The sequence below is a fragment of the Perissodus microlepis genome, chromosome 5 (genome assembly GCF_051167445.1).
Source record: "Perissodus microlepis isolate ML-2025 ecotype Zambia chromosome 5, ASM5116744v1, whole genome shotgun sequence".
In the NCBI taxonomy this organism is placed as follows: domain Eukaryota; kingdom Metazoa; phylum Chordata; class Actinopteri; order Cichliformes; family Cichlidae; genus Perissodus; species Perissodus microlepis.
In genome coordinates, this window is record NC_140465.1 from 34,419,805 (window position 1) to 34,439,041 (window position 19,237).

At 41.0% G+C, this 19,237-nt stretch overlaps 1 protein-coding gene across 1 annotated transcript in view; it reads right to left on the bottom strand.

The window, feature by feature from the left end:
- Positions 1-18,611, bottom strand: part of rbl1 (retinoblastoma-like 1 (p107)) — an 18,846-nt gene extending 235 nt beyond the window's left edge. Inside the window, exons 1-22 of the mRNA XM_084929567.1 lie at positions 18,231-18,611; positions 16,800-16,933; positions 16,235-16,438; positions 15,449-15,513; positions 15,133-15,261; positions 14,506-14,669; positions 14,291-14,355; positions 14,042-14,201; positions 13,339-13,505; positions 12,060-12,172; positions 11,727-11,830; positions 11,181-11,318; positions 10,691-10,855; positions 9,854-10,004; positions 9,544-9,771; positions 8,979-9,169; positions 6,620-6,796; positions 5,464-5,535; positions 5,275-5,362; positions 3,968-4,119; positions 3,709-3,873; positions 1-2,689 (exon numbers count right to left, since the gene is read on the bottom strand). The exon at positions 1-2,689 is cut by the window's left edge and continues 235 nt beyond it. Of these exons, the coding sequence (XP_084785693.1) occupies positions 2,495-2,689; positions 3,709-3,873; positions 3,968-4,119; positions 5,275-5,362; positions 5,464-5,535; positions 6,620-6,796; positions 8,979-9,169; positions 9,544-9,771; positions 9,854-10,004; positions 10,691-10,855; positions 11,181-11,318; positions 11,727-11,830; positions 12,060-12,172; positions 13,339-13,505; positions 14,042-14,201; positions 14,291-14,355; positions 14,506-14,669; positions 15,133-15,261; positions 15,449-15,513; positions 16,235-16,438; positions 16,800-16,933; positions 18,231-18,392 (3,189 nt within the window). The 5' untranslated portion in view covers positions 18,393-18,611 and the 3' untranslated portion in view covers positions 1-2,494. The remainder of the gene's footprint in view (positions 2,690-3,708; positions 3,874-3,967; positions 4,120-5,274; positions 5,363-5,463; positions 5,536-6,619; positions 6,797-8,978; positions 9,170-9,543; positions 9,772-9,853; positions 10,005-10,690; positions 10,856-11,180; positions 11,319-11,726; positions 11,831-12,059; positions 12,173-13,338; positions 13,506-14,041; positions 14,202-14,290; positions 14,356-14,505; positions 14,670-15,132; positions 15,262-15,448; positions 15,514-16,234; positions 16,439-16,799; positions 16,934-18,230) is intronic.
- Between the last annotated feature and the right edge of the window lie 626 nt (positions 18,612-19,237).

Here is a 19,237-nt window from a genome sequence, read left to right on the forward strand (position 1 = left end):
ACATCATAGAATAAAATCGAGTGTAGATACTACACACCTGCGTACAAAAATGCTGCTTCAGCCGAGCAGAACACCTGTAATTACAGCACAACATGGTTCAAAACCACAAAATAAAAAACATTAAAACTAATAAAAGACGTTTTCTCCACAGAAATCAAGTCTCCAAACAAAGAGGAGACATCTGCAGGAAGTGTAGTGAAAGACATCATCTCAAGGAAACGATACACGGTTTAGACTTTCAACTATTTCAGACATCTGAAAAAGGTTTCAGATACTTCTGTTTCCTTTTCTCCATTTTCCTTAATACTGTTATTTATTTGCATATGTACAAAAAAGGCACCAACACAGACAGGCTGAGAGGTCTGACCCTGAAAACTCATGTATAAAGGCTCTCTGAATCAAAAAGTGTTTACATCAGATTTCTCTGAAAGAAGAGAAGGTGTTTATTTTTTGTTTGTTTTGGAAATCATGTATGAGAGGTGTGGATGATTAGATACTCCAAATATCAAATATTCTTTGAGTCTGTTAAAAAAAAGAAAGGTAATTTCTGCAGTATGAAAGGAGAGTTTTAAAGTGCTGAGTCACAAACACGCAAACAGCTGTCGCCACACTGAAAAACAAAGTCTGTTACTACAGCTGCTTAAAGACCAACGTCTGACCCCAGACATGTCATCAAGCTGGCTGCATGTGATGCTCAGCTGGCGACTGTAATAAATGAGACGATCACCATCAGCTTATGGCTCAGTTTACAGGCAGAGTCCACAGTTTGTCTGTTTTTAGGTGGAAACTGCGACTGTGAACGACTCCGTGGAGATGCCTCACGCTCGCCTGAGAATGACAAGTTACCGCTTGGCTTACAGAGTCCATTGACACAGACGCTACACCGATTGCTGTTACTGAGTGAAGCAATGCAAGAACAAGGCCGCCATATTGTTCAGGAGGCTCTGGGCTTCTAATGCTTTACGTCTGTGAAGGAAGAGACCTATGCATAATTAAAAATCATCAGAATTTGCTGAAATTTCAACTGATTTTCAAGCAGTTACAAACGCTTGAATAGGTTTACCAAATTTTAGAATCATAGCTGATTATTTTCTGCTCTGTTTTGATGTTGAATATAAAAGTGGGACTTCTCCATCATTGAATCCAGTTTATCTTCCTGTCAAGTACTTTACATGAAAGTTGCAGATGAGGGATTCAGTCTGACGAGCTGGAGTCCACGATAGTCTTCTGACTTTATCTTTTAGGAATCTGCACACAAATCAGCAGTTATGTGAACAACGCAGTGCAGATTAACATATTTATATAGCCACAATCCAGCTACATATTTAACTTTTTAACGCTCGACCGGGTAATTTAGGATGATCACAGCTGACGAGCCAGTTAACATCTTTTATATGTCATAGTAAGACTTGTAGCACAGCTTTCATAATAGTATTATAAAAGGTGTTTATCCTTCCTGACATAAGCCAACATTAGCTTATTATAATGCCAGGACATTGATTTAAACAAAAAGTCAGATTAGAGGAAGGATTACTTATTGTTATCTAATCAAACATGTTTCTCAAACAGTAAAATCTGTTTAAAAAAAAATATATATATATATATATAATTGGTGCTTTGATTTAGCATCTGTTCCTTTGGAACACCACAGAGCTGAAAAACAACTTTGCTGTTTAGTATAATAATGTGATCCAAAGTCAGTCAGACCTCCTGAATAAGACGGCGGCAGCAGGGATGCATCGTGTAAGCCCCGATTTGGGATCTACATGTATCTAAGCACACACAGATTTTTCAGCTGCTAGGAACGATTTTAGAAACATTAATCCCTCCATCAACAAAATTTAAAACCAGAACAATTAAAACCGACCTCATTACACATCTTTTTTTTTTTTCCCCCCAGAGGTTTGCGGGAGAGCAAAAACCCTTTCCCTGTGGAATTTCAGGTGCATTACCACAGGTGGCCACTAGGACAAACTGGCAGTAAGTCTGAGTGGAGGCAACAGAACGATTAAAAGTTCAAAGATCAAAAACGGGACCTCTGTTTCAAGCGGATTGGTTGATTAAATTAAACAGGGGCGGGATTAAAACTGGAAGGAACTGAACGTGAGTCACACCGAGGATTAAACACGAATATAACAAGCACCTCTGTGCAAAGACGTAACGCAAATCTCTGAGCGTTTCGCCTCTTGTGTGAGTTTTGTTTCGTGATGTGGATCAAACAATGTGAGCGACAGACAGGAAGCAGAACTACAACTTGCTGTGGATAAAACAAGAAAAGCATCAATATCGCTGTGCGTTCGGTGTCTTGGGCCCTAGGATTAAAATCAAATGTGAGACATAAAACAGGCACCTTAGCTTTACGTTTCCTGAAATCAAACACGTCTCTGTGTGTCGCTGGATTTTTCTTTTTGAACCTGAGGAGCCGTTAATCTTAATGCTTCATTACTTTCCTGGCAGAGTTTCAGGTTTGAGTTTCTGTCCCTCTGTCGGCCCATCAGTGACTCTGCCGCTCCGACACGACATCCTGGAGGCGCTTCAGCAGCACATCTGGGCTGCTGCCGTTCTCCGGACACGCCCTCTTACTTGGGGAGTCGCATGCCGACGACATCATGACGTCCCCCTCCATGTTGAAGGCTCTCTTCCTGCTCACGCAGCCCTGCCGGATCATCCGGTTGATGTCTGACAGCTCCTGCAGAGAGGAAAGGACACACTGAAGCATTGCTTCCATTTTATTTTTATAGTGTATTATTGTTAGTTATGAGTTTTAACTGCACTGTGCACTCCCAACTTCCTGAATCTGATATGCTCTTATCTAATACTGTATTATCTAAAAAATTCAGATTTAAAAAAAGAAAAGAGAAATTTCAGGGTGTGATTCAGACAAATTCATATTTGTGGATGATATGAATGATCTTTTTGAATCTTTTTAAATCTAATCTGCAGAGGATATTTTCCTGGAAGGATTTTTGTAAATCTGGGTTTATGTCCCAGCTGTACATCAGAGCTCTTAACACCCTCCCAACAGACAAACAGCTATTGATAACGACAACAAACCAGTACAAAACCTTTTAATGTGTCCTGAGCAGAGTGTTTAAAACACTTTTTTAATAAACTGTGAGGCTGTTTCTACAGGCCATCAACACTTTTTAAGACTTTGTTCTAGATGATAACTGATTACACTGATGAGACCAAGGACCAAGATTTAAATTAGACTAAAATTATCAACAGAAAGTTTAGGAGTTACAGGACCTTACTCGGATGAAGCGGTTAAATACAACAGTCTTTTAGAAGCAAATCCCACCACTCTGCAGCCATCTTTGAAATGCTTCTGGGCACTTATTGTGAAAGGGGAGAGACCCCCCCAACTATAAATTCACAAGAATATTAGAAGCGCCTGCATATAATCATCACTACAATGTGAATCGAAAAAGATGACTAAAAAGTTTTGGGAAGTTAAACAACATTGAACAACAGACACTTCAGAGAAAAGTGTAAAACAACACATTTCTGTGTCCCAATCAGGCCGAGTGATACAACAGCTATAAAGCACAGAACTGTTTCATCCATTTGACTCAGAGACTTCGATGGATGTGCCGTCCTTTACAACCTTATAGAACTAACGGCAGATTGTGTTTTATCGCAGATACAGCCCGGTCCTGTTACAGAGACTCTTTGGCGCCATGTGCGTGAGTGACAGTGTGTTCTTGCCTTAGACGGGCTGCTGTTTATCCTGTAGGTGTAGGAGTTCGGCGTGAGACAGCCTGCTGAGTTCTTGTGAGGGGAGACGTAGAGCGAGTGTCTCTGAGAGATCCGGCGAGGAGACAGAGGCTGAGCCCGGACCGACGGAAACGGAGAGAGAGGAGGAGCGTCCGCCTGGAGGAACCGACACAGCCACGTCAAACAAGAACAAACATTCACCCACGCAATAATCTCGTTACCTTGGAGACAGGTAACGACAGGAGCGTACCCGGTTATCGCTGGTGGCGTATCGCAGAGCAAAGCTCTTCATCTTCAGGACGTACACAGTGTTGTAAAACTGGATGAGGTCACCACGCTCCTCCTCCCCTCCTGATTGGCTGCAGTTTAAGTCTCCCGAGTGCTGATTGGTTTTCTCTGCAGCTGAAGAGAAAAGCAAATCAACGGTTTTGAGTAATTTATCAAATATCGAGCTCCACTTTTTCCTTCCTCATATCATCAGCTTTTCAGCCAGCTGCTTAAAGTCCTGCTTTTCTATCACCTAACTACATCGTTAATTTCCCTCCACTGTTTCCTCTTCCTGTCATATAACTAAATAGTGGGTTGAATCAATTTTTTACTTTGGGTGGCATAACACAAGCTCTAGTATCTCCTCCTTCGGTCTGATCATACTCGATGTCGTGTTTTTCCTCATGTATTAAAACAACTTTGTCATTTCTCTATTTCTTTCTTTATTGGGATGTTTTCATGCATATTTTCAAAGCACTCGCGCCCCAGAATTAGACTGGTCAAATCCCCTCTGATGAGTCCTAATATGGGACCGTAACTGAAATAATGTTAAAGCTAATTAGCATTTCTCTCAGTTAATCTAAGGCTGTGGGTTCTCAGCTGGAAAAGGGTGAACTGCCTGATCCAGGTGGGGAGGAAGGAGTAGGTGCTTTAGGTAGAGGAGATGAAGTCTAGCTGGGTGTTGTTCATGAGTGAGGGGAGAGTGAAGCCAGAGAGCTATGGTCTGCAGCAGTGACCAGTGCACTTCCTATGGACGGTGTCTGGAAGGAGGAGCTCAGTTGAGACAGTTTGAGAATCTGACTGAGATGTTTCCAGGTCTTAGTCAGATTTATCTACTGCAGTTAAAGCGTTTTATGTTTGTACAGCATGAGTGTCGGCTGCTGGGGGAGGTGGTAGAATACACACAGATGGATGTTCTCAGCTAATACATGTATATTTTTTATTCCCCTGAAGATAACACTATAGACTATATGTCTGATGAAAAGCATAAAAAAAGATGGATAACGTGTCAGCCCTCAGAGCGCCAATTGTAAAAAGTCACAAGTTTACCTGAAGCTTTCAGCGTGTAAAAATACATAAATAAATAATAAAGAGAGAATCCCTGACTAACCTCAAACATCTTAAAAGGTTAAATTCAGACATCACAAACTGCTGTGCAGAAGATGCTGCCAGTCTTTAAATGCAACAACTGATTAAAAATGTTCATGAAATACGGCTGCCAATAAACACTGCTGCTTTGATGCTACATTAAAGGAAGTCATTAAGAAACATATGTCTGTGAGAGCTTACATTCTCCACCCGAAACAGGATCCACCTCCATGTTTTCATCAGCCACCTGCTCTCTGGGAGTGCGACGCAGTAAGACGCTGCGGTACACCTACATGTATAAACACAGAGTGTAAGAGTGGAGCCTCTACAAACATAACATTACTGATTAAGAGAATCAGTAATTAGCTTGTGTTAAAGGGGTTTCCTCACGTGGCTGTTGGCCTGCGGCTGGCTGCGGTAACATTTCATGATGTCCTGGAAGGTGTGAGTCTCTTTGGTGATCTACAAGAAAGGAAGGAAGGAGTCAAAAGATGTACAAACAAAATTGATTTCTTAAACTAGACGCCCTGTTCCTTCTGGTAAGTTGTTCTGGAGAAATATCACGTTAGTACACAGGTGATTCTAAAGTCAGGTATCCTTACCTCTACTACAAGCACGTGGTTTTTTTGTTCTAGTAGTTGAATTTCCAGCAGTGGAAAAGAAACTTGGGCTCAATTATAAATACAACTTCCGCATCAACAAATGAACAGGATACATACACACTACTGCGATGATGTGACACACAGTTGATGCTGCTCAAACTTTCAGCTGGGCTTCATTTGCAAGGTTAGTAACAGCCTGCATGTATTAAATGTATTCTCCATCGGAAAAACTATACTGCACTTAAATAAAGGAATTGGTGAAAACATGGACATGCCAGACAATTTTAAAGAAAAACTCTAACATGGTGATTTGGCAAGGTAAGAACACTTTCAATCACAACGTAAAGCAGCTGTATCATCATCTTTGACTTAATGGGACCATGACGTACACAAGCAGCTTCATCTGTAGTCAGTGAGAACTTCACCTACTGACCAAGACCAGAAAGTCAGCAGCAAATGGTTTTTGTGGTTATAAATCATGTTGGCTGTTAGGAAGATGGCAGGTATAAGGCACACCTGGAAGCTACATGTAGTGTATGAAGGCTTCACCTGCTGCTATGACAGCGACGGAAAAACTTTCCTTTCACTGCAGACACAACATAAATATTTCATGTTTCTGTTTAACGGTATAATCTGATCTGCTGTCTGTTCTGAATGCTAAACATTTACTTACAGAAGACAGCTAAAGGATAAAATGTTGTGAATAAACTGTCTGCTTTTCTCTGGCTGACTCAGCCTCGTTTTCCTGCACAGGTCGCTGGTCACAGCAGCTGTCAGAAACACGTTTCCCTCCGAGGAGAAAAATCATGATTGAGAAATTAGAAAAGTGTTAAAATGCCAGAAAGACATTTCCCTTCAAGCCAGCGCAGCAGCCTCAGGCGGTTTAAAAACAGCTGCCATACGTTCTTCTTAATTAAATGTGAAGCTTTTCTCCGTGTTCTCACTTTGGAAATGATGTAAATGCTGCACAGCAGCAGCTGGTCGAGGTGCCGGTCCTTCATCAGATCGGTACAGTGGACCAGAGAGTGCTCGAAACAAGTCCAGATTTTCCCTCGCAGATCGGACGAGATGTCCAGCTTCACACACAAATCCCTCAGACGTACGCTAGCCAGGTGATACACCTGCAAGGGCAGAGGGACGAGATTAATATGTCCTGCAAATTTCATAATTCATCATTTCCAGCTGCTGTACAAGTAGAAAAATAAAATGTCAAAGATAAATGTATGTATGGAGGGCAGTGGCTAATGCAGCTCATGTTACTCGAGTAAACATCTTAAAACTGAAAAGTATTTATTTCTTACTTATTTTCATATTCAGAGGGAATGAAACTGTATTACTCTAACCACCAGTGTAATGCATGACATACAAAGGACTGATCAAAGATCTGAAAGAGACATTTTATGTGAATAAAAATACAAATTAAAAAAAAGAGCTCTGGTTTTTTTTTTTGAGCGGGAAGGTGGAAAAAGAAGTCAAGAGATTAAATCTGAATTGTTGGTTGTAGCTCTAGTGGGATCAGGGCTCTAGAGTGCGACCAATTTGGTCGCAAATGCGACCAAAATTTTCAGTGGTGCGACTAAAAATAAATATTTCGTCGCACCTGTGCGACCAACTGTTCGGGTAACAAAAAAAAAAAAATCTCTGCAACTCTCCGTGTGGTCAACAACAGACACACATTATGCCCCTATCATGGACTAAACCAATCAGAGATAGTCAGGGGCGGGACCTCTCTGATTGGCCGTGGTCCAGTTGAAAGTGCAGGTGGAAGAGAGAGGTGAGTAGCTTGAATAAAGCGATATCAATTCATTAACGGATTCCACACAAAGACGTAAACACAGCGGACCCGACGCATCAGAATCAGCTTTGTCTTTCTCGGCTTAGTGATTCTGATGCGTCGGGTCCGCTGTGTTTACGTCTTTTTGCGCTGATTCTGAGCTGCAGGTTTTGTCTCTCCAACCAAAATTCGCCGAGCCAGCAGCAAAAGAAGCAGCAAACTGCGCTTCACATTTGATCAATGTCGTCATGAATTCCCTCTGACTTTTGCTGTTTTGCTTCCACCACGATAAAAATCACACTTCCTGCACAGCTCTCTCTCTGTGTGTACTTCAGGAACAGTTTCCCATCTCAAATCTCTGTTTCCTGCATTATTCATTCGCTTATTACCCACCAGTCTACCGTTGTTTACAGCGCTGTCTTTTTCTTTTTTCACTTAAATGACCTCGGACAAGAAAGCCTAATTTCTGCTGTTCAATACTGAAGAAATTTAAACTTCTTAAAATTATGCAAAATTGCAGAATATTGCAGAATATTTTTAAGGTTATCTGCTATAAAAAGCCAGACCAGGAAAATCTCCTTCATGTTTTTCTGTGTTTTATTCTCAGTTACTTTCACACAAAGGCATCTGCTGTGATGTTCACAATTCTGATGAAGTCTCATGTGTATCAATACTGATAAATGATCAGAATTATAATATTTCTAACTGTCTGAGGCTAAATTGAATCAAATCAGGACTTTGAGAACCGGAATTGAATGGGTTATAGAAATCAGTGATGATACCCAGCCCTAGTGAGCAGCCTAGGCCTGAGAGAAGTGGATGTAGCTGTGGGTAATAAGAAAAGATGAAAAGAACTATTGATAACTTTTTTGTTAAGTTAAGGCCTGATCTGTCTGAAATTCATAGCCAGTGCTCTGACACGGTGCCATCAATCTTTGAATGTTGAAAAAGCACAGTGTATCCAGAAAACACATTATATGCTGCAATAAATGCACTGCCCGAGTGTCCCCTCTCCCCACTGCCTTTCAGCAACAGACAGCAGCAAACAGGTCGTCAGAGGAGGCCGAGATGATGATTAAGTTTAACATTTTCTGCAATATTGACCAAGCACTTTAAGCACAAGTTTGTTAGTTAATAATTTAGAAATGAATATTGTCTGTATGGACTTCCCCCCCAAAGAAAGTGCACATGTAAAACTGCGGTGTTAAGCGATGCGGTTAATAAATTTGAGTACGCCTAACTTTTGTGCTGGTACGCCTAAATTTTTAAAGTTAGGCGTACCGGTGCACCCATATCAAAAAGTTAGTCTAGAGCCCTGAGTGGGATGTTTATCATCTAAACTGAAACCTGTATTATGTTCTGCAGATTTTAAGGTTTATTTAAACACGTTTCTTTCCCAGACAAAAAGAGTAGAGTGATCAGGTTATAGAAACATAAAAATATCAAATTCTAAATTCTTAAATTTATAACTAGAGATTTTTATGAAACCAGCCTGTCTTAAAATGTCACACTCCTTTCACAGTCCGTACCTTCCTGAAGAAGAGAGCGAGTGATCCTGTGCGTCTCGGTCGTCCATTTCCTGCTTGGGTATCAGAGGTCGTGGCAACGGCGGTGGGCCGGCTCGGGGAGGCAGTCAGCAGGAACTGAGCCGTGATGGGAGCAGAAGAATCACACGGCTGAACCGGGATCAGCGTGATGGTGCGGTCAGTGTTATTTGTACCTGCAGATATTCCCACAAACAGATGTTTAGCAGGAAAAACCAACTGCCTGAACGTTTACGTGGACTTATTTTAGCAAAGAAAACTATCAGCATGTCAGGGATAGAGGCTTAAATCCATGTCCAGCATCAGAGCAAGGTACTAACACCGTCTCAGTTTGAGGGTTAGACCTTCTTCTGTATGAAGCCTGAATACTCTGTGTAAAGAAATGCAAATGCGAGTGCTCCAAGTCTCTGTTTTTGGTGGCAGTTCAGCTTATTCAGTGCCAGGGAGGTTTAAAAAAAGAAATAAATAAAAAATATGTAATTTTATCCTGTTTTGGCTGATGATGCAACCATGACAACAGTGAAACAGGAACGGTGTAAGGTGTAAGCACCTGGCAGTGGGATACTCAGGACGGTGGTTTGTGTCCCCTGTCCTGCGATCTTCAGGGTGCTACTTGTGCCAAAGGTCAGCCTCTTTGCTGGAGAGGACATTGGGCTTAAGCCGGCGTTCAGGCCTGGTGACGGAGCTGGTGGGTCGTCACCGAAGAGACGCCGTTTTGCGCTGCCAGCTGCAGGAGAGCTGTACCTGTCATGTACGGACAGTGGAGAGGGAGGCACATCTGGAAGAGGAGAAGAGAAAACAAAAAATTTAACATTAAGTTACAAAAACAACCTGAAGACCCGCCCGGCTTAGAGACCCACCTTTACGGGCGCTGCCCAGGCCGGACCTGAACTCCCTGATGCGGGGATGGATGATGGGTGAGAGGGCCACCATGGGCAGGTGGGACTGCCCTCCACTGACAGAACAAGATCCAGAAGCAGAACCTGTGTCAAGACTGGAGGAAAAATTCACCTGCAGAAAGAGATGAGATTTAGTGTTTATTGAAGACTTCTCTAAACAGAGTTTTACATGTTTTTCTTTCCTACTCTTGGCTCTTCATATCAATTAGAGTGACACACAAGCCCCGCCCACCTGTTAGTTATGAGTTTTAACTGCACTGTGCACTCCCAACTTCCTGAATCTGATATGCTCTTATCTAATACTGTATTCTCTAAGAGAGAAATTTCATGGTGTGATTCAGACAAATTCATATTTGTGGATGATATGAATGATAAATGTTTTTTCAACCTGAAAGTTGACAGTTACAGGCATTTTCCCCCCATACAATTGATGAACTCAGGAGCTGCACCAAGTTCTCAGCTTTGCACATGTGATTCATGCAAAGCTGCTCCAGTAGAGTCCAAAGATAAAATTATGAAGCTGGAAATTAGTCTAATAGCTCCCACTTCAGTGATTTCCTATGTAAATCTTTCTTCACTTGCCTCTTGGGCGCATAGTCTTCACCAGTATCGTGTTTATGGGACTGATCCTCTTTATGATGAAAAATTAGACTTGAGACATTTTATGTTTATTAAAATTTCTATTTGAGCCTTTAGAGATAAATTATGCAAAGCACATTGAGAGAGCTTGTATTTCTAGACAGTTTGGAGGTTTTTATCAATATTATAATTATTATGGATTATGTGTGTTCCTCTGACCTCCTCCACTGTGGGAACCTTGTTCCCTGCAGCCTGCAAGGCGCTCCACAGGGCAGAGTCTGCGGTCCACGCCCTGCTCTCCAGAACCTGCTCCTCGATGGAGTTCAGATGTTTCACCATGTCTCTGGACAGGCCCTCCTCGGAGCGGATAAACACCTCGATCACCTGTGCACACAAACACACACTAAATGAATCCAGAGTGGTGAAAAACCCCAAACTGCTTGGGGAGAGGACAGGTTTTATTGACTCATCAATCCGGAAACAGGAGCTGTTCATTTAAACATCTGTACTGCATCTGGTTTAATGACTTTAAGCAGATGCAACACAGATGGATATTGATTTTAGTGGTCTAGAAATTTTTTTTTTAACCCTTTATTCAGCAAAGGTTGTGTGTGTGTGTGTGTGTGTGTGTGTGTGTGTGTGTGTGTGTGTGTGTGTGTGTGTGTGTGTGTGTGTGTGTGTGTGCGCGTGTGCTCTAAGCGTCTATTACCTTAAAGAAGTAGAAAGGAACCTGTTTGAAGACACTGATGATCCAAGGAAAGGTCCTCTGGGAGCTGTAGGCGAACAGCACCACCTCCAGACAGCACGCCATCAGGGAACAGTGGAAGATATCCTGCTCCAGCAAAACCTGACAACACAAACACACCTTTAAACTTGAGCCAGAGACTCTACAGACATCTGTGTTAGCATTCTTCTGTGTTTTCACTACAGTCTGGCTTGCTGCCCGGGTTTTGGGGGTGCTCGATATAAATTAGCTGCGTCTTCGATCCGTGCATCTCATCCAGTAGTTGACAACTGCATAATCATTTTTGTGACTGACGTATGAGTGAGAAACACTTTGAGTCTGATGCTACGACGCAACATAAATTTATATTTAATTATACACACAGGTATAATTAGAGATAGAGATACATCAGATGAGGAATGATGTCAGCGTTGTGTGGAGAACAATCTACGTTGAGGTAGGACAGTAAAAATGACTTGTAGTGTGCGAGTGGCTCATTATTGTATGAAACATGCAGTGACTGCTGCTTACGCTCATGTCTCTGCCAGGCAGCCGTCTGGTCTCCTGGACCATGACGTTCTCCAGGATCTTGTAGTAGAGGATCTCAGCCAGCTTTAAACGGTTCTCTGCAAAGTCTGGAACAAAAGACACACGTGCATTTATGCTTTACAGGGATTTTGGTGAGTCTGACAGCCAGCATAGTTTAATTAATACTAATACTATTTTAATTCATACTGCAGAAAAATGATTCAGTGATCGGAGTAGAAAAGTGCACAACAGTGAGATTCCATTAGTCATCACCAAAAACCTCTCGTCTGTTAAAAACTGAAGACACCTCTCCTCAAACCACCGTCTGTGTTCTACCTATATGAGAGCCAGGCGCGTCCTCCGAGTCGTTGGTGTAATGTTCTTTGAAGGTTTGTCCCAGTGTCTTCACTCGGGTCAGTATGGACTCTGTGGGATCTCTGGAGCAGGACCTTCAATAAGAACAAAGGCAAAACAAATGTTTTTACATTATTGAGTATAGAAAAAAACCACAAAGGGACTAAGTGATACTGGTTTCAGGATCATGCGTCTTATGAAATGCGCATTATTGAAACATTTGTTTCTGTAAACTCTTATGTTATTCTTGGTTATGTCTCGTGCTTTCATCTACTGGAGGATGTAACTGTGACTCAAAAGAAATGTTCAGAGGATTTTTAATGATTCAGAAATATATGAAAATAGATCCATGGTAACTGAATGCTTACAGTCCATTTCACAAATATTCAAACTCTTATTGTTTTTTTTAACTTCTCTTAAATGATACATGAATTGCAACTAAATATTAAATACTTAATAATAATATTAATACTACTACTACTACTACTACTACTACTACTAATAATAATAATAATAATAATAAATATTAGCATTTTTTAAAAATCTGTCTGAGAATTCAAGCTTTTCAAGATGAGGATTTTCTCATCTTACATTTCCCTACCAGCAGGCTAATCAGGGTGATGTTGTAGTGATCTACAGTATCATTCAACTGAGTAATGACACTTTTCATTGTGTAGTACAATGGACCGCAGCTTCAGTGTCTTACACTGCAGCTGATAACAGATATCCTAATCCTCCTGGCACAATCACACCAAAACAAACCGGTTCATTTCCTTCTACACTGAGTTCATTAGCTAGCAACTGGAGTCCAAAATGGTAGAGTAGGAACAGGTGAAACTTACATATGGTAGCATTTCATAAACAATTTAAGAAACTCCTACTACATGCACATGCCCCACATTGCTCTGACCCCTCCCACCACAAGGTTCAAAGACTCTACAGACAAGAGGAAGTGGGGATCAAAGAGTCCTGCTCAAAACACCCTGACAGAAAAACTAAAAATGACTGAGTCAAACAATTTTACTCATAAAAGCAAAGACTAATGATCATGATTGAATCACTTTTTCTCATTTTGCCTCTACTCTTTACCCACACTGTTAAATCTACAGTATACAGTCTTTCTCCTCTAATTTAAATATATTCCTTTCACTATTTTCATGCTCAAGATAAGTACAGTACAGTACGAGTCTGAAGTTTGGACACCATTTCACTGGTGCTGTAGTTCTGCAAAGACAAATGAAAAGAAAAAAAAAAGACTGACTTGAAGATCTGCATCAGATGGTCACTGGGGGCCGTCCTTAAACCAGCCACCATGCTCTGCAGCCTGCTGACACTCTGTGTCGCCGAGGAGACGGGAGTGACGAGCAGGTCCTTCTCCTTCAGGTACACTCGTCCGGTCAGAGGGGTGGAGGGGGCGAGAGAGGCAGACTGCATAGAGAGAGGGAGAGAGTAAATTTCGTTTAAGTAACACCACAATGGTTTTTTTTTCCATCTCTGTGACTTTTTATTGAGTTCGCTGATCCAGGTTTGAATCAAAGAAGGATCACACTTTTTGTAGTTGAGCTTTAGATTGCTGCTTCATATCAGATCTACTCCTTTATTGGCTGCTTTAAAATCCGTCCTTAAAGACAAAATAGTTCATCCTGGGCTGGGCCCATTTATTATTTATTTAAACTACATTAAAAGTAAAAGCAATGGCTTTCCTGTTATTCCTTTTATTTTCTTACTAATTTACTAACATTGGTCAATAATTGTTGCTTTAATACAAGCAAATACAAATGGATTTTGCATTCACCTCGCACTTTATTATGAAAACCTCGATTATTTAAATCGAAAATCACTTTTTCTCCTCAGTCTTATGTTTGATGTACTGGTGACCTGGTATTTTCTGGCAGGTGTTTCAAATCTTTTCTTGGTGACTATACTTTCAGTGTGTGTTGTTAATGGTGTGTGTGTGTGTTTACCTTCTCCACATGTTGCTGCAGCTGTTGGCTGGCAGGTGGCTCCTGAACGATCTTCCTTGGAGTTCCGATCTCCTCGTCGGCATCGGCTCCCAGAAACACTCGCTCATCGAAGTCTCCCACCGTCAGCACATACTCCTCATACTCCCTGTTTATGGCTTTACTGCAAACACACACATAAATTTATCTACATTTCTAAAACAGAAAGAAGAGGGAAGAGCACAAGCTGTTTTCTGTTCTCTTGTTGCTCACTTGTTATCGATGAAGTTCTGAGGATCCAAGAGTTCAGTCAAAAGCTCATCGTGACCTTTCAGGATCTGATTGGTGAGAAATGTGAGGTAGCAGCAGATTGGAGGGAAACAAAATTACTGCTTGAAAAAAATTAAAAATAAATAATGAAAAAAGCTGGAAAAGAACTGTAATGATTAAACACATGTATGCATGTGTTTAGGATAAATCGAATGCACCTGTTTCTGAAACAGCTTCTGTATGTAAGGTTTGAAGTAGTGCTGCTTGATGCCTTTCGCCTCCACCACCAGCCCGTCGTGGAGCTCGCACAATCTCTCCAACACGCATGGAGGAGGCTCATCAGAGGAAATATGTCCATCAGCACGGTACGCAGCAGGCAGACCTGCACACAGACACACAAATAAACCAATGTACTGTGCAGGTACTGGAGCAACAAAAGCCTGTTCCAAAAAGCAGGTTTAGTGAAAACTCTGAGCTACTCGATCCTAAGATTACGTTTTCTGCTTGATAAAACCTGATTTTAAATTTTGTGATCCTCAGCTGCCCAGAGTTTATTCCCCAAACTCTGAATTTCCCGAGAAGCTAATCAGTGTCTCATTGTACAAACGTAAAACACTGATCATATAAAAGGAATTTGTCATGTTGTGATTAATCGCCCTGATGTAACATTTCTGATCACAGCTGTAAAAGTGTAAACAATGATCAGCTGTTTAGGAAACAAAAACCTGAGGAGTTAATCAATGTAGAGCTTTCTGGGAATGCATTCTGGAAAAGATAACACATAACTGAAATCGGTCTTGCAACTAGTCTGAAAACGCTTTGAGACAACCACACTGGTCCCCCACCTCTGAACGTCGGGTTGATGAGGTCTTTCCTGTTGGCACAGAGCAGAGCATTTCCAAACACCAAGTCCAGACAGCAGAGAAGCAGGTGGTACGAGTTCACCAGGTCATCCCCAATCATACGGAAGTTCCCTTCACAAACAGAAACACACAGTTACATCATGTATCACGGCTGTAATGAATAATTAGAATGTTTTAGTTTTATTTTAGTAGCTGTATTTAAAGAAACTAAAACTGAGAAAAAAATTCAGCACATAATTATTTGTGAAATCAGTTATTTGAAAATGTAAAGTGTCCTTTCAAGCTTAGTTGTGGGTACCTTTAGTGTAGACAAACAGAGTCCAGCAGAACTTGAACACATCACTGATGTGACAGGGCAGCCGCCTGCAGACCCAGAGAGAGGACACGGTCATGCTGTGTGTATTGACTAAATGTGACAACGAGAATAAAATCTCTGCGTTTCCAGACTGACGGCTGGTGACTAAGTGTGTGGTCAGAGAAACTAACCAGAGGCAAAGATGGTATGAGACAAGATCACAAAAAACAAAACAAAAACGACCCTGTGTCCAAAATCAAATGTGTTCTATCTTTCTGGTATGAGCTGCTGTTGACAGGAGGAAAATATACCTCTGATAAACAGGAGAGCTTTCCAGAGAATTTGTCCTCTGTGATGTTCGTACGGCTACATGAATTAACCAATTACAGCATTAGTGAAATTTAGGACTAAAAAGGACGTCCTGTCCTGTCCGGGCTTAAAGTCACCAATAAAGTGAATTTGTGAAATTCAAGCTTCTGCTAAAGACAGCCCATGTTTAGCATGGAACTACGCATTTAAATAAAGTGAGAATCCCTTTATTATTATTGCTCAGGTGCTTTTTTACATGAAGCTCTAAAATACATTCACTACAAAATTAAATCTATAGTAAGCAAATTTATAGCTAAGCAGTGTCGAAAATTGAATGTACTTTAATATAATTTGCACTGCAAAGTCAGGCATCAGAGGGATTTAAAGCAAACACCTTCAAATTTAAATCTTAACACTTTAGATATAGAACTTTACAAGAATGTTAACCAAGGGTTAGACAAGCAGCTCCGTGTGTGTTACCTGTGCTTCCTGCTGCGTGGTTGCCGTGGCGGGTCGGTTCCCTGCGGATTCTGAAACATGTCCATGAAGATGGGTTCAAACTTGCGGAAAATCACCGTGGAGACCTCAAAGTTGCGTTCCAGGCGCTCCATTCGGAGCCTGAAGTCCTGTGAGAGCTTGGACATGTCGGCCCACTTCCTCATCTTGGAGAAGAACTGGATCAGACTGAGGAAGGGACAGAACAAGCAGAAGTGTACATGTTCAAACACAAAACAATGGAGGATAGGCTCCCATTAAAACTATAACTGGAAATGTTGTAACACACTTTTTAAAGGATTTCAGTTTGTAAACATTCATCGTTTATGGTCAAATTTTTCTACAGATAATACAGAAAAATCTTTCACTTTCTGTGTTATCTGTAAAGAAGACACTGAATCTGAGTCTTTTCTTCACCATCAGTCATCTAAAACCAGGTAAGTTACCACCTCATAATTTATTCAGCACACTGATGTTTTCACTGCTTTATCAGTTGCTACATTTTTCTTAAACTGCACAGTCAGGTCACGCAGAGCTGACAGAGATTCACCTGAGTTTCGAGGAGCGAAGAATCCTGGTCAGCGAGACACAGTTTCCCTCCATCAGCCCTTTGCCCACTGTGGGAGTGGACCCCTTCCTGCAGGCTGAATACAGCGAACATGCCAGCCAGTGTACAACATCTCCCTGCAGAGAAACAGCAACACAACATTTACACATCTGTCTTTGATACATAACATAAACAGAAGCTTTGTGAGCAAACAGCTGCGTGATGCACAATCATATTCATCTTTTTAGTCAAGAAACATCAAACTGATCAGAAAACATTTTGCTGTTACAGCTTCATAAATATAAATTAGGAATCAACATCATACTTATAAGAGTGTGTCTGTGTTTTTTAAAAATATCCTTTCCTGCTTTTATCCATGTTTTAATTTTTGGATTCTACTTAAGTTTTAATAATAATAATAATAATAATAATACATTTTATTTAAAACCACCTTTCAAAACACTCAAGGACACTTTACAGAACAAATAAGACAAGCATAAACACAGGAAATGAACACAATAATGAAACAAAGTTTAAGAGCATGGAGTAGTTACACAGAGTAGGCTATCTATGCATGACTCACGGTTTCAAATAATTCCCATTTATTGTTTTTCATTTTAATTTTCAATAAACAACATTGCCATGAATTTTATGCATTTAAGTGAATAAAAAAAAAATCTAAAAATTTCATCAGTGGTGCATCCCTATACCACAAGCACTCTTTAAATTACTGCACAGCTTTACCCACCCACACTAGTATACAAGAACAGGCTTGACATAATCAAGTCAAGCGTCTTTATGTATTACGTTTATAAAAAAAAAATTCATGACCAAGGTCAGTGGTAACAATACGTTTCCCCCTTTTTGTTATTCAGTCCAAACCCTGATATGACCAAAGACTGTGGTTCTGGACAGTAGTTACATTCAATAAATAAAATATTATGATTACTCTAGTGTCTACTTTATCAGAAACTCACGCCATCACAGCAACCCAAACAATAAACAACATATGACAACAACAGCTCAACAAAATAAATGCCAAATAAATCTATATACGCTGTCTTTAGTCTCTCATCTATTTTTTAGTTTATTTTATTGTATATATTTAGCTTGATCCAGCTGATACCTGCTGTAGCACTAAAGCTTCCCTTGGACATTAAGTATTTTTGTATTACAGAGGCTGAAACCAGGGGTGACTCTGACACAGGAATAAATCAGCACGATCATTTTACTGGCAATATGATTAGTTCATAAACAGTGGCGATCGACTAACCGGTGCAACTCCAGCGTGGAAAGTAAAAACAGAGCCCTTTAACTGCTGTATTCGTGTCCGGGTCTAGCATTCACTACACATGAAAATTAATCTACGGTAATGAGCTTAGCAGGAGTCTGACTCATTAAACAGCTACTGACTATTTAGAGGACATTATTCACCTCCAGAGTATATGTATTCCATATGGCAGTAAAGTTGTCCATAGCTTCTGTGGCCGTCTGTTCGTCCATGTTCAGCTCCTGACACAACGTCTCCAAACTCCTCCGCACCGAGCTCTCCTCCATCCTGCTCGACTCCGAATCCGAAGACTCTTCGCCCCGCATCCGCACCAGCGACAGGTATAATTTCAACCTGAGTTCAAATCTAAAAACCAAAACACAGCGCCCCTCTTTCCCACTGCCAAATAACACAGCCCACCAACTTGTTCAGGACACAACAACTTCCGTTATCAGTCCCCCACAATGCAGCGCGTTGGCGCGAAAACTTCACGACCCGGACCAATCAGAGGCGAGGGGAGCGTCGGTCCCGAGCTGTTCGCCCAACCCCCTGCCACAAGCTGAAAGGTCGTGCTCAGCAGACGCTCTGGCTCTTTGCTTTCAGCTGTTACCAGGCAACCCCTTTCGAAGTGCGCAACCGAAAACATGTTCAATTAATTTATTTTAAATTTTGATTATTGGTAGTGATGGGTAGATGAGGCCTCGTGAAGCGTTTCAGCACATTCCCCAAACTGTATCGATACTGAGTCGACACAGTGTTGCTGTTTTGCTCCATACTGTCACCTGCTGGACCTTAAGTATCATTGCAGGCAACTTACTTGAGACTCACAACAGACACTGATTCAATGACCTAGTCATACTTGTATACACTGTAAGGTATTGTACTTTCCATGGAATCATTTTATATTTTTTACATTGCAAATATTGTAGACATCTTTAAAATATATTGTGAATGACATTAAGTGAAAATTAAAATGAAGGTATTGTGAATGTAACATTACCCATTTAAATGTATTTGACTCAGAGTTTATTATAAATTTCTATTCAGAAAAATAAGTTTATCCAATGTTTTTGCATTCAGTCCATTGCGGTTTTGTCACCATTTCCTCAGCTTTGGAAAACACGCTCATAGGGCACAGATGGAGCTGGGGTACACAAAAACTGTTAACCCA